The sequence below is a fragment of the Mauremys mutica genome, unplaced genomic scaffold (genome assembly GCF_020497125.1).
Source record: "Mauremys mutica isolate MM-2020 ecotype Southern unplaced genomic scaffold, ASM2049712v1 Super-Scaffold_277, whole genome shotgun sequence".
Lineage (NCBI taxonomy): Eukaryota > Metazoa > Chordata > Testudines > Geoemydidae > Mauremys > Mauremys mutica.
The window spans coordinates 556,508-570,581 of record NW_025423355.1 but is presented as its reverse complement, the minus strand read 5'-3'; the positions used below and the strand labels follow the sequence as shown (position 1 = coordinate 570,581).

Below are 14,074 nucleotides of genomic sequence, written 5' to 3'. Positions count from 1 at the left end.
GGGGCAGGGGCCTGTCCGTTTTAAGGCGTGCCGGAAGATGCTACCTGACCCCCTCAGCAAGCTCATGCCCTGAAGCATGGAAGTGAATGGCCGACATCCCAGCTCGCCTCCCTTGGGGTCCTGGACTGACACATGTCAAGTATTTGAACACTGCGCAGATCACAGCTGCAAGCTACCGGGACCTTTTTGGACACGCCGGGGCGAGCTACATCTTAGGGACTGCGGCCCCGGGGTCAGACCATCTAGCCCGGTCTCCCGGCTCTCCCCCTGGCGCGCTGGCTCCGACCCCTGGGCCTAACTAGCCCAGTACCCCGGCTCACCCCCTGGCGCGCCGGCTCCGACCCCCGGGCCCAGCTAGCCTGGTCTGGTACACTACAAGCCCCTCTGCTGCAAGCCGGCGACAGCTGGAGCACCTCTCAATCAATTTCAGTCATTTCAATGGCCATATCTGCACCGCCCCCTGGGGAAAAGCTCCTCCCACTCCAAGAAGCCCCACCCCTTTACAAAAGCTCCTCCCACCCCGAGAAGCCCCGCCCCTTTACAAAAGCTCCTCCCACCCCGAGAAGCCCCGCCCCTTTACAAAAGCTCCTCCCACCCCGAGAACCCCTGCCCCTTTACAAAAGCCTCTCCCACCCCAAGAAGCCCCGCCCCTTTACGAAAGCTCCTCCCACCCCGATAAGCCACGCCCCTTTACAAAAGCTCCTCCCGCCCCCTTTACAAAAGATCCTCCCACCCCAAGAAGCCCCGCCCCATTAACAAAAGCCCCTCCCACCTCAGAAGCCCCTCCCCTTTACAAAAGCCCCTCCCACCCCCCAAAAGCCCCGCCCCTTTACAAAAGCTCCTCCCACCCCGAGAAGCCCCGCCCCTTTACAAAAGCTCCTCCCACCCCAAGAAGCCCCGCCCCTTTACAAAAGCTCCTCCCGCCTACAGAAGCCCCGCCCCTTTACAAAAGCCCCTCCCGCCCCCAGAAGCCCCGCCCCTGGCCTGAAAGCTCCTCCCGCCCAGCTGCCGGGGCCACGCTCACCCTTCTTCCGTTTCCGGCCGGGCCGGCCCCGCTTGAGTTTCCTGACCCGGCCCGAGCTGTCGGACCGCACCGAGGAGCTGTGGACGCTGGAGTTGTCCACGTCCGACTCCTCCTCCATCTCGCCCACCTCGTCGCTCTGAAACACATGCTGCACATAACCAGAGCGGCCCTCGTTAGGAGGGGCTCGGCCAGAGGCGCAAACGGGGGGGGAAAGGGCGGGGGGCAGGTGGGTCGCTCTTCGCCCCAAGGAGGCTTTTCCCAGTCTCCCGGGTCAGCGCTCGCCTGGGAACGCTCTGAAAGCTGCGTCTGACGGCGGCGTGTCCGTGCCTCAGTTTCCCCCAGCCGGGAGGGCCGGGCAGCGGGTCGTGCCGGCGGCGTGGCTGCAGGAAGCACCGAAGCCGAGCGGGCTTCTTGCCCCGGTGACAGCGCGCCGGGAGCGGAGAGACGCGGCCCCCAGAGTCCCGCCTGGCTCGGGGACGCCACGGTACGGCCCACACCGCCGTGAAAAACCCGCCCCCCGGTTTCAGAGCCCGGGTCGACTGACTCAAAACCGCAGCGGAGAAAGACCCTCTCCCCGCACGGCCCATTTCTGAGCCCCCCCCCAATCCGGCGCTTCCAGTCCCGTGGGCTCGGTTTTCAGAAGCCGGGAGCCTGTGCAGAATAACCACGAAGCCGGGGAGGGATTTTCACAGCCCACGCGGGGGCCAAACCAAGCAGCCAAAGCGGAGACCTGGAGGGTCCTCGCGACGAGCGGGTGAAAAACCCACCGGCTTTCGTGAGACTTGGGGAGCCGGGGTGACCTCCCAGCCCCCACCCCCGGCTCCCCCCCGCGCCCACGGCCCCCAGGGCGGGGGGCCGGGAAGGGGCGTGGCTTACCGAGGTGCTTTTCTTCCGCTTCCCCCCGATCATGCCCAGCTTGATCTTCAGCGGAGCCATCCGCTTCCCTTTCATCTTCCTCTTCAGCTCCGGCACGCGGGGGCTCTTGCTGCGCCGTTTGTGACCCGGCCCTTTGGTCAAAGAAAGCGAGATGGAGCGAAGGCGCCAAACCCACCTCCTGGACAGGCACGTGGCCGGCCTCCTGCCCCAGAAGGGGAAACTGAGGCACGGGGAAGGGCCGGGCCCTAGGTCACAATGCAGGCAGCTGGGGGTTGAACCCAGGAGTCCGGGCTCCCAGCCGCCCCGTTCTAACCCACCAGCCCCCACTCCCCTCCCAGAGCCGGGGAGAGAACCCAGGAGTCCTGGCTCCCAGCCCCCCTGCTCTAACCCACCAGCCCCCAACTCACCTCCCAGAGCCGGGGAGAGAACCCAGGTGTCCTGGCTCCCAGCCCCCCCTGCTGTAACCCACCAGCCCCCAACTCACCTCCCAGAGCCGGGGAGAGAACCCAGGAGTCCGGGCTCCCAGCCCCCCCCCTGCTCTAACCCACCAGCCCCCACTGCCCTCCCAGAGCCGGGGAGAGAACCCAGGAGTCCTGGCTCCCAGCCCCACTGCTCTAACCCACCAGCCCCCACTCCCCTCCCAGAGCTGGGGAGAGAACCCAGGAGTCCTGGCTCCCAGCCCCCCTGCTCTAACCCACCAGCCCCCACTGCCCTCCCAGAGCCGGGGAGAGAACCCAGGAGTCCTGGCTCCCAGCCCCCCTGCTCTAACCCACCAGCCCCCACTCCCATCCCATAGCTGGGGAGAGAACCCCGGAGTCCTGGCCCCCAGCCCCCCCTGCTGACACAGGGCCTTGCCTCTCCCAGCCCTGATGCATCATGGGAATTGTAGTTCCGGATGCCCCACACAGCTATTGTCCTCTATAGCCCAAGGCGCCTGGTCAGACTACATATCCCATGATGCACCATGGTCTTAGAGCCGGGGTGCACCATGGGCATACCAGGCCAGGCAGCATCCTGGGTATTGTAGTGGTGGGTGCGTCATGCGCCCCTTCCCCTCTCTAGTCCGGGGTCCCCGGTGGGACTACATCCCCCATCATGCTCCCCCACGGTCTTGCGGGAGGAGAAGCCGGGCATCGTCATAGCCCCTGGCCCTGGTGCATCATGGGAGATGTAGTCCAACCCCCCCTCCAAGCGGGATGGGAGCTCGGGCGACTCACCTTTGCCTTCTTTGGTTTTGGCTTTGCGGACGGGAGGGGGCTGCGGCTCGGCAGCCACGGCCGAGACGGCGGCCGACACCTGCTCGGCCACGGCCGCCGCCGCCGCCGCAGCCGCCGCCGCCACGGCCGCCGCCGAGCCCTTGAAGGGGTTGTTGGCGCTGAACTCCCGCCACTTGGCGCCCAGGATGGTCATCATCTTGGACATGGGGATCTTGGGGTTCTTCTTGGCAATGAGCGGCCTGCGCGGCACGAGACAAAACCGGGGGGGGGGTGAGCGCGGCGCCGGCCGGGCCGTTGGGAGCAGAGTGCGTCCCCCCTCCCGCCCCCCCGCCGGCGGCCTGCGGCGAGCAGCGGCACGGGTCACCCCACTGCCGTGCCCAGAGTTCCCGGGGGGTGCTCGACCCCTGCTCCTTCCCACCCCCCCCTCCGCCCCTCCCCTCCCCTCCCCTCCCCCCCTTCCTGCCCCCGCCCCGCCACTTCCCGCCCCCTCTCTGCCTCTTCCCGCCCCTGGTCTGCCCCAGGCCCCGCTCCCTTTCCACCAACCCCCCCACACCTCTTCCATCCCCACCTCTTCCCGCGTCCTCCCCCGCCTCTGCTCTGCCACCCCCGGCTCCACCTATTGCCCAAGCCCCCGCCCCGCCTCTCCCTGCTCCCAATCCGGCACCTCCCGCACGCTGCCGAACAGCGGATCACCGGCAGCTGGGAGGCAGAGGAGCTGGTCGGCCAGGCTGCCGGCGCTATTTTCTTTCCCGTGGGTGCTGCAGACCCGGCGCACCCACGGAGTCGGCGCCGACGCCGTCCCAGCCACGGGAGTTAGCTAACCTCCAGGCAGCTCCCTCCCCCCCAGCGCCACCCTCTCAGGCAGATGTGGCTGCATCAGTCACGTTAGGGGCAGTTCGCACCCCAACGCCGCTTTGGGTTTCAGGCTCTCTGCAGACTCAGGCCTTCGGCGGGAAGCGAGGGAGTTTTCCAGGCAGCCACCAACGCACCAGACTTTGGGTTTTGCTCTCGGAAGGAAAGTTGCAATTTGGGAGCGCCCCCGATTCACGGCAGGGCCAGAGGAGACACACGCCCGGAGCGTTAAATTCCTCTCCCTCCGTTACCCCGGCATCAATCGGCCAGCGGCTGCCCTGAAGCCAAGGGAGACGTTCCGGATTTCCACCGGCATCAAAGGAAGCAGCGTCTGACCCTACAGCGGCTTTAGGCCGCTGTTGTCCGACGTTGCTCGGCATCGCCTTTAAATCAAGCCGGGTTTTCTTTCGGAAAGGCCCCCTGCAGTTCAACCACGCCTCTCGGGCTAAAGGCAGGAATCACCGGGGCAGATTCCACCGCCCCGGCGGGCGAGACCAGACCATCGGGCTAACCCAGCACCCGGCACCAAGCGCAGTGCCGCAGCCGGTTGAGTAACCGCGATCCCCCGCGTGGAATAATCCGTGATCCGAGCGAGCGCATCTCTTTCCTCCCTGGCCTCGCAAGTTCGGCGTTTCCGGTCACTCGCCAGCAAAACAGCACCCAAGGGTGCTAAGAGTTTAGGATCAGAAGCATATTTCTGTGTCCATAAAGTTAAAGAGGCAGCCAGAGCCTGCACCGATACTCATCTGCACCAGTGCAGGCTACTGCTCATCGTTCCTCCTGGAAACAGGCCCGGAGAAAGGTCCCAGGGGTCAGCCACCCCCAGACCTCCAAATTCCCAGTCGGGGAGACCCACTGCAAGCCGCCGGAGCTTGGCGGTTAGCAAACCGTCGCCTCGGCTGTGGAGCTGTATCGCGACAGAACCCAGACGCCCCAAATCGCGGTGGGAACCCGACGGGGCCAGGTCACGAACGAAGGCGGCGGGGACCAGTGCACGGGGGACCGATTGGGACGCGGGACGCCTGGGTCCTGTCCCAGCTCTGCGACTTCGAGAGAATCCCTGCCCCGCTCGGTGCCTCGGTTTCCCCTCCCACCCCATTGTTTTGCCTACTTAGGTTGGAAGCACTTTGGGTCAGAGACGGTTCTCTCTCGCTACGCGTCTGTGCAGCACCCTGCACCCCAGGGACCCTGATCTCGGTCACCGGGGCGGGCGGGTGTGTCTGTTCAGTGCCTGGCCGAACAGGGAAGAAGGATGTTCTTTGTTCTTCGACGTTGACAACCGTCCTTGAGTCTGAATAATTTACCACCCTGCCTCCTAATGCACTAGTTAAGTGGCGCGAAGCACATTAGTCAGAGATAATGGAGCCGTAGTCATATGTGAAGCCCCACTAGAGAGATGGGTCAGCTATCAGATAAAACATTGACATCTCTCCAAACTTCCTTGGAATAGGAGGGGCCCTTAGATGAACGCTGGGCAAAAATTTTCAGCCAAAAAGCCTCTCTCCCCCGCCCGGCCACGGGTTTGGCGTCACCGACGAACATTTTGTGAATTGGTGTCGGTTTCACCGAATCGTTCGCATCAAGGGAAAAGAAATGACCCGAAATTCCACAGGAGCGCAAAGGTTTCGTTTAGATGGACGGCCCACACCCAGTCAGTGCGGTGCTCTGTCCCGCTGTAGTGGGATACAGAGAGAGGCTGAGGTGTTGCTACAGCATGGGTCATGGTGTTCGATGCAGAAGTCCCAGGTTCAATCCCTGTTGCCCACACTAAGACATTTATACGATCTCATCAGACAGGAGAAAGAGCATAAACACAAAAAGAGAGGATGAAATTTCCCTTCTGGGCAGGTATTTTCTAATCGTGGTTTTATTGCATCTGAAGCATGCAATACTGGCCAACGTCAAGGCTCATAGGGCTAAACCGAAGGAGCAATTAAATATCCCGCTGTGCAGCGAGAGTTGAAACAACAGGAAGCCAACGCCCAAAGCAGTGCACGCAACAGCTAAGGGTGTTTCCATGGGATTGATTTGGTTGCAGTGTGTGTGGGAGAGAGAGCATGACATAGGCATAGAATATCAGGGTTGGAAGGGACCTCAGGAGGTATCTAGTCCAACCCCTTGCTCAAGGGGGGACCAATCCCAAGACAGAGTTTTGCCCCAGCTCCCTAACTGGCCCCCTCAAAGATTGAACTCACAACCCCACGTTTGGCAGGCCAATGCTCAAACCACGGAGCTATCCCTCCCCCCTAAAGAACCCAGGTCCCGTGACTTCCCGGTCCAGCAACCTACCCACTAGACCATGCAGCCACGTCCTAGGAGGAGGCCAAGGGACAGAGCTCCTTGGGCCGGCCACAGGGCTGGCTAGAAAGGCGGGCTTAGAGATTCCAAGGCCAGACGGGACCACTGAGATCACCTGATGTCCCGCATAACACACGCCACCGGACTTCCTGTTTGAACTGGAATAGATCTCGGGGGGGGGGGGGGAAATCCCATCCTGATTTAAAATTTAAGACTGTGAGTTGAGGGATATTCATGGTAAACGAACAGGACGGCACCTTCTATCATTCATTCCTCCTCCATCTGGAACGGAAACCACCATCTGGGTTTTAAGAGGGGCAACACCCCCCTCTCTTTGTGACACATTTTTTGCGCTGTAGCACACGCATCATCTGTAGTCCCCCTCCTCGTGAGACAAACACCCGTCAGGGATGGTCTACACAATACTTCCTCCCGCCATGAGTGCTGGACCGGGTGAGCGCCCGAGACCCCGTCTAGGGTTCCGGTTAGAACTATGGCACAATCCTGTTTACAAAGGATCAGTTCTGAGGCGCGCCCCGTTTCGACAGCTCACGCCGAGGGATCGTTACACGGCGACTGTTCCACGCTGCCAGGCTGGAGGACTGCGTCCCGTTTTGGTTCCCCCACTACAGAAGGGATGTGGACAAATTGGAGAGAGTCCAGCGGAGGGCAACGAAAATGATCAGGGGGCTGGAGCACATGACTTACGAGGAGAGGCTGTGGGAACTGGGCTTGTTTAGTCTGCAGAAGAGAAGAGTGAGGGGGGATTTGATCGCTGCTTTCAACTACCTGAAGGGGGGTCCAAAGAGGATGGAGCTCGGCTGGTCTCAGTGGTGGCAGGTGACAGAACAAGGAGCAATGGTCTCAAGTTGCAGTGGGGCAGGTCTAGGTTGGATCTTAGGAAACACCATTTCCCTAGGAGGGTGGTGAAGCACTGGAATGGGTTCCCTAGGGAGGTGGTGGAATCTCCTTCCTTAGAGGTTTTTAAGGTCAAGCTTGGCAAAGCCCTGGCTGGGATGATTTAGTTGGGGGTTGGTCCTGCTTTGAGCAGGGGGTTGGACTAGATACCTCCTGAGGTCCCTTCCAACCGTGATATTCTATGATTCACAAACACAGCCTGCGGATATAAAGTGAACAACCGCAGATTTGCAGGGCTTTATTCATAAAAAGCACAAGCGACGTCAGTACGAACGGAAATGTCATACGATGGCGCCTTTATATATACCGCTCTATAGACTATATGCACGATATCTATATTCCAACCGACGTCGTTTATAACGATACGGTGAAAATGAGATCGTAAGCACGTTTTCAGTCGTCGTGCGCTGTGACACTCTGGTATGTTTACGTCGGATTTTGTACGCGAGTCGTTTTTAAGTGAGGTGAAACTTGGCAGATCAGATTCCTGCAAGGGACACCATAGTCTGGAAAGGTGTCGGGCAGAGAAGGCTGAGGGGGGATTCGGCTGCAGTCTTCAAAGCCGTAACACGGTTGTTATAAAAAGGACAGGAACCCACTGATCTGCATGTCCACCCACAGTGGAGGCCAGACCTCTCGAGATCCCTTCCAGCCAACTCACGGCAAGAGCTGATTTGGCAAATCAGACACCAGGTGGCGCTGCCAGTCCAGCTACAGCCTCCGGGAGTAGGGAAAAAGGCCACCGCATGTGGGATATTCTGGTTCAGGCCCTAGAGGCAAACAGTCCCAGCAGGATTTTTCCATCTTGAGTGGTGGGGGTCCTTTGCAAAGGAGCAGGACGAATATTATCCCTGTTTTACAAAGAGGGAAACCGAGGCACGGAGATGGACAGAACCCAGATCTCCTACCTCCCAGCCTATGCGGCCTCCCACCCCTGGCTGGGAGTGGGAGGCTGTGGGGTGGTCCCCAGTAGTCGGAGCCTCAGCCAATCCTCCTCTGAAGTGGATCCGACCGGGTCCCTTCCTCAGCGGCGCGAAGGACGCAGGGTGCAAAGAACGGGGCTGGTGAAACGCGACCGCCGGCGGGGGAGCCATTTCGGTGGTGTCACTCCCCCCTCAAAAAAAAACCCCATCCCGGATGCAGAGATGGTCGCTCCAAAAGCCCATCGGGATCCCTGCAACCATCTACTCAGACGCTATCCCAGGGCTGCTCCTCCGATCCCTGGGCCCGGGGGAGGGACGAAAGCGGCACAGCTGAAAGGAGCCGATAGACACCCAGCTCGCTCCAAAGGCCTGCGGAGGGGAGACCCGCCGATGGAAAACACCGAGAAGTCGGCTCCAGGCTGAGCGCCGCTGCTCTTCGGGAAACCAGATCCAAGGGCTAATTAGGTGACTACCGACGCCTTTAATTCCTCCCGGGAACCTGCTGGCAGCCGGCACGGCTCCCGTCGCTCCGGGCCTGGAATTCCACTTGCAGAGACTTGGCGCTGGCTCGGGTTTTCTGGGAGGGCTGGAGGCGTTCGCTCTCCGCGGCCAGGACGGCTGCAGGCCGCGCTCTCCGCTTGCCAGGCAGCAAGGAAGCCTTCTTGGCCGCAGATCCTCCCTGGCAAGACTAGGATCTGACTCCGGCCCCCTGGGTGTTTGACACAAACTCCCTCGAGCCCTGCCAGCCCCGCTGGCCGCTACCCACGGCGTTCTCCCGGGCTCCTTGGGGCTCCGCCAGCGGGCGCTCAGCCCAGGTCCGCACGGAGCTCCGGGCTCCCACACCAGCTGAGTCAGGCATGACGGGGGCAGGCTGCTGGGGCGTCAGCGGGGTAATGACGGCATGGCAGAGCCCGTGTCTCCTGGCTGACCCGCCTCCGGGCCCAGCACAGCGGGCTGGAGAGTGACGGGGCTCAGCAGAGGAAAGACCCCAGCTGGTGTCAATGGGCGTCTCTCCTTTGGAGTCAATGGAGCCGGATCCCCAGCTGGTGTCAATGGGCATCTCTCCATTGGAGTCAATGGGGCCAGATCCCAGCCGGTGTCAATGGGCGTCTCTCCATTGGAGTCAATGGGGCCAGATCCCAGCCGGTGTCAATGGGCGTCTCTCCATTGGAGTCAATGGGGCCAGATCCCAGCCGGTGTCAATGGGCGTCTCTCCATTGGAGTCAATGGGGCCAGACTCCAGCTGGTGTCAATGGGCGTCTCTCCATTGGAGTCAATGGGGCCAGATCCCGGCTGGTGTCAATGGGCGTCTCTCCACTGGAGTCAATGGGGCCGGATCCCCAGCCGGTGTCAATGGGCGTCTCTCCATTGGAGTCAATGGGGACGGATCCCAGCTGGTGTCAATGGGCGTCTCTCCATTGGAGTCAATGGGGCCAGATCCCAGCTAGTGTCAATGGGCGTCTCTCCATTGGTGTCAATGGAGCCGGATCCCCAGCTGGGGTCAATGGGTGTCTCTCCATCGGAGTCAATGGGGCCAGATCCCAGCCGGTGTCAATGGGCGTCTCTCCATTGGAGTCAATGGGGCCAGATCCCGGCTGGTGTCAATGGGTGTCTCTCCATTGGAGTCAATGGGGCCAGATCCCGGCTGGTGTCAATGGGCGTCTCTCCACTGGAGTCAATGGGGCCGGATCCCCAGCCGGTGTCAATGGGCATCTCTCCATTGGAGTCAATGGGGCCGGATCCCGGCTGGCGTCAATGGGCGTCTCTCCATTGGAGTCAATGGGGCCAGATCCCGGCTGGCGTCAATGGGCGTCTCTCCATTGGAGTCAATGGGGCCAGACTCCAGCTGGTGTCAATGGGCGTCTCTCCATTGAAGTCAATGGGGCCAGACCCCAGCTGGTGTCAATGGGCGTCTCTCCATTGGAGTCAATGGGGCCAGATCCCGGCTGGTGTCAATGGGCGTCTCTCCACTGAAGTCAATGGGGCCGGATCCCCAGCCGGTGTCAATGGGCGTCTCTCCATTGGAGTCAATGGGGCCAGATCCCAGCTGGTGTCAATGGGTGTCTCTCCATTGGAGTCAATGGGGCCAGATCCCAGCTGGTGTCAATGGGTGTCTCTCCATTGGAGTCAATGGGACCAGATCCCAGCCAGTGTCAATGGGTGTCTCTCCATTGGAGTCAATGGGGCCAGACCCCAGCTGGTGTCAATGGGCATCTCTCTGTTGCAGTCAATGGGGCCAGATCCCAGCTGGTGTAAATGGGCGTCTCTCCATTGGAGTCAACGGGGCCAGACCCCAGCTGGTATCAATGGGCGTCTCTCCATTGGAGTCAATGGGGCCAGACCCCAGCTGGTGTCAATGGGCGTCTCTCCATTGGAGTCAATGGGGCCAGATCCCAACTGGTGTCAATCAGCCCTGGCCCCACTGACGCACGTTACCGGTCTTCTTGGGGTTCCTTCTCCCCGAACACCTGGTGCTTCCGAGCGCTGGGGGAGCTGGGACCGGATCCACTTCCTCCTCCCGCTTCAGGATCTGCAGCCAAGGGGGCGGGGGCAGAGGGAGACGGCGACGGCTTGGTCCAGGGACGTGATCAGCAGCAGGGGGGCAGATTTTAGGGATCGGGGGAGCCTTTTCATCCTCCGCCTCCCCAGCCACAGGGCAGGCAGACCTGAACAGAGACGCTCTAGAGCAGCTCCATGCACCCCTATTAGGCACTACTAACGAGCTCATGAGCTCAGCGCGGCACAGAACCCCCACCCTGCCCCGACCGAGATCGGGGCCCCGTCGCGCCGGGCCCAGCCCAGAACCCCCACCCTGCCCCGACCGAGATCGGGGCCCCGTTGTGCCGTTGTCCCGTTGTGCCTCCACCTGCCCCACCGAACGGGCGGGAGGGGAGACGGAGACCCAGAGAGGGGAGGGGACCCACCTGAGGTCACATGACCGGCCAGGGGCACGTGCTGACTCCTAGCTGCCACCCACTCTCCAGCCTACGGCCTGATTCAATGGGACACCCGCAGCCGCCAGGACCTTACCTCATGAACTGGCTGAAGGCTTTGTAGTTGGTGAGCGTGTGATAATCCTCCTCGGAGAACACATGGTCCACGTCTTCCAGCCCCCAGGTCATGAGCAGCTGGGCCGAGGATTTCTGCTCTACCTGCTGAGCAAGCCAAATGCTCCCCATTAGCCAGCTGGGGGGGTGTCGCCGGGGATCCTCTCCAAAGGGGAGGATACACCCCTGCCCTCCCGGTGGGAGGCTTCCCAGGATAGGCGCATGGAGAGGAAGCCTGAGGGACCACCACGGATGCATCCTAAAGACTCTAGTGCTGAGAGATCTACCACGCTCCTACGTCCTTGCTAGAGACGGGATATAATGGAGCGTCCACACTGAATTGCCAAGGATCCAGTAATCCGCAGCAAAAGGGAGCGGGCAAAATCGAGCGATAGCGTTCACGGCCAGAAGGTTCTACCAATTCATGCGGCACGGCCTCCTGTCTAGCGAATGGCCAACCACACACTACGCCCAACAAGAACTTTCTCAGTTTTCCGGTTCATGGGCAAGTGCGACAAATCAGGGGAACGGGAGAACCACGATGGGCTCGGAGCAAAAATATCGTTTTTCAAAATACTCGGCATCTCCAAAAAAAAACCAAAACACAACACCCAACGGTTTGGGGTCGAATGCAACTTTTTGCTCGCCCGGAAATGAAATGATTGGTTTCGATTTCGATCGGGTTTCTTTTTTTTTTTTTTAAATAAAATGAAGGGAAATTTCGGAAGTTGTTTCGAAGAAAACAAACATCAAACGTTTCGTCTGCAAACTTTTTTTTTCCCCCCAAAACATTTTCGATTTTTTTCAGAGTAAAACAACAGGAAAGGAAGAAATAGAAAATCACTTTCAACTGAAAACATCAAAATGTTTCATTTCGGTTTTGAGCACTAGTTACCGTTTTGGTTCAATGAAATTACACCTCGACCCCGATATAACGCTGTCCTCGGGAGCCAAAAAAATCTTACCACGTTATAGGTGAAACCGCGTTATATCAAACTTGCTTTGATCCGCCGGAGTGCGCAGCCCCGCCCTCCGGAGCGCTGCTTTACCGTGTTATATCAGATTTGTGTTATATCGGGTCGCGTTATATCGGGCTAGAGGTGTATTAGATGAAAAGTCGTTTAGAAACAGTTCGAATTTTTCAGCATTTCCGCCCCCACCAGGGGTTTTTTGTTTGTTACTTCACTTGGGGACCAAAACTTTTGGCAAAACGGACGCAAATTTGTTAAATGTTTTGGTGCCGCTGAATCTATATTTTTCAAACACTCCCGATTTTTTCCACACGAAAAACTTCCCACTGGGATTTGTGATTTTGGTCAAAACTGACTAAATGCTTCATTTCTCCCAAGTCGGGAAAATCAAAATGAGAAATTTCACTTCATTTTTTGGCAGATCAGATGGAGATTAACCGAGGCTGGAGCACCGAGGCAGAATTCTACCCATCAGAGGAAGGAAGGGTCAGGAACGGCCTCCCAGTGCCAAGGGAGACAGCTGAATGAGTCTGAAGGCCCAGTGTCTGATCGGGGGCCTGCCGTAGCCGACACGAACTTGGGGACTCGGGTTCCCTGCCTGTCCTAGGTCCCAACTACAAAACGTTGCCGTTTTCCATTTTCAGATTTCCCGTTTTGGGGAGCAGGGAGGTGGTTAATCAAAAGGTGAAAGAAGGAAACCCCCCAAAATCCCAAAGCTGAAAATCGGAACAAACTATTTTCAATTAAAACGAAAAAAAAAAAAGGTGGTTTCGAAAGGAAAATTCTCACCCAAACCGCAACATTTTGCTGGTGAAAAATTTGGAATTTCCCAATGCCATCCGTTTGCCCTGCGCCTTCTCCAACAGAACGGCAGTCCCAGAGCACTTCGGACAGGGGCGATTCCTGTCCCGGGCAAACTCGGCTTAGAAACAACAGGGAGGAGGGAAACTGCGCCAACAGGGTGGACCCAGTGGGATTATCTTGAGAAAGAGCAGGTGCTTTGGAATCGCGGAAGGGCCTACCAGAGTTTATGCACCTGATGTCCCTTGTGCCCTTCCCAAACATTAGCCAAAAAGCAAGAGTCGGGTTTGGGGGCGGCCTGCCTGTTGGGATCCTCCGGGCACATCGTCAATCCCCCGCCAGGGCAGGGAAATCAGGCAGTGGGGGTATCTCGGTCTCTGCCGGGTTAGTCTCCAGAGATGGTTAGGTCTTTGGGCTCAGCTGAGGGGTGACTGGCCAGGAGGTTAGGCTGGATTAGGGACAGGGATGGCTCAGTGGTTTGAGCATTAGCCTGCTAAACCCAAGGTTGCAAGTTCAATCCTTGAGGGGGCCATTTAGGGATCAGGGGCAAAAATCTGTCTGGGGATTGGTCCTATGTTGAGCGGGGGGGGGGGTGGACTAGATACCTCCTGAGATCCCTTCCAACCCTGATCTTCTATGAAACCTGGTGGCCCCATCTGGCTTTATGCTGTATGGGAATTTCGAGCCACAACCCGAGGGAGCTGGGCGATGATTTCCCCTACACATGCAGAGGGCCACCGGGGCGGGTTTCACCTCAGAGAGCTCGGCCAGCAGCGGGTGGCGGATCGCCGCTCTGTACCTTTACTTTCTGGCCTGCATCACCATCCACCTTTTTCCGGCGTTTGGTCTTTCTCTCCTTCTTCTCCCGGTGCTTCCGCCGCTTCTTCTTGGCCACCCCGCCGTAGTCGCTGCTCCCGCTCTCCGACTTCTCCCGGAACTCCTCCCGGTCCGACTCAAATTCATCCTCGCTCACCTGAGGGGGCGAGAGGGAGGTCGCGGGCGAGGGAACAACCTGCCAGCACAACGGCTCCCAGCGGGGGACAGGGGCGGATGTCCATCCCGGTCGAACTGGCTGGGACGATTTGGGGGGGGAGGAGGTTTGTCTGGCGGCTCTGGTCAAACTGGCTGGGACGATTTGAGGGGGAAT

At 59.4% G+C, this 14,074-nt stretch overlaps 1 protein-coding gene across 7 annotated transcripts in view; it reads right to left on the bottom strand.

Moving 5' to 3' along the window:
• CHD3 (chromodomain helicase DNA binding protein 3) overlaps positions 1–14,074 on the bottom strand; it is a 63,325-nt gene that overhangs the window by 31,930 nt on the left and 17,321 nt on the right. For 2 of the 7 annotated variants that reach the window (XM_045001482.1, XM_045001489.1), the window contains exons 3-7: positions 13,727–13,900; positions 11,139–11,263; positions 3,118–3,356; positions 1,901–2,031; positions 1,025–1,172 (exon numbers count right to left, since the gene is read on the bottom strand). In XM_045001482.1, the coding sequence (XP_044857417.1) occupies positions 1,025–1,172; positions 1,901–2,031; positions 3,118–3,356; positions 11,139–11,263; positions 13,727–13,900 (817 nt within the window). The remainder of the gene's footprint in view (positions 1–1,024; positions 1,173–1,900; positions 2,032–3,117; positions 3,357–11,138; positions 11,264–13,726; positions 13,901–14,074) is intronic. The other 5 variants (XM_045001487.1, XM_045001484.1, XM_045001483.1 and 2 more) reach the window with 5 other exon arrangements.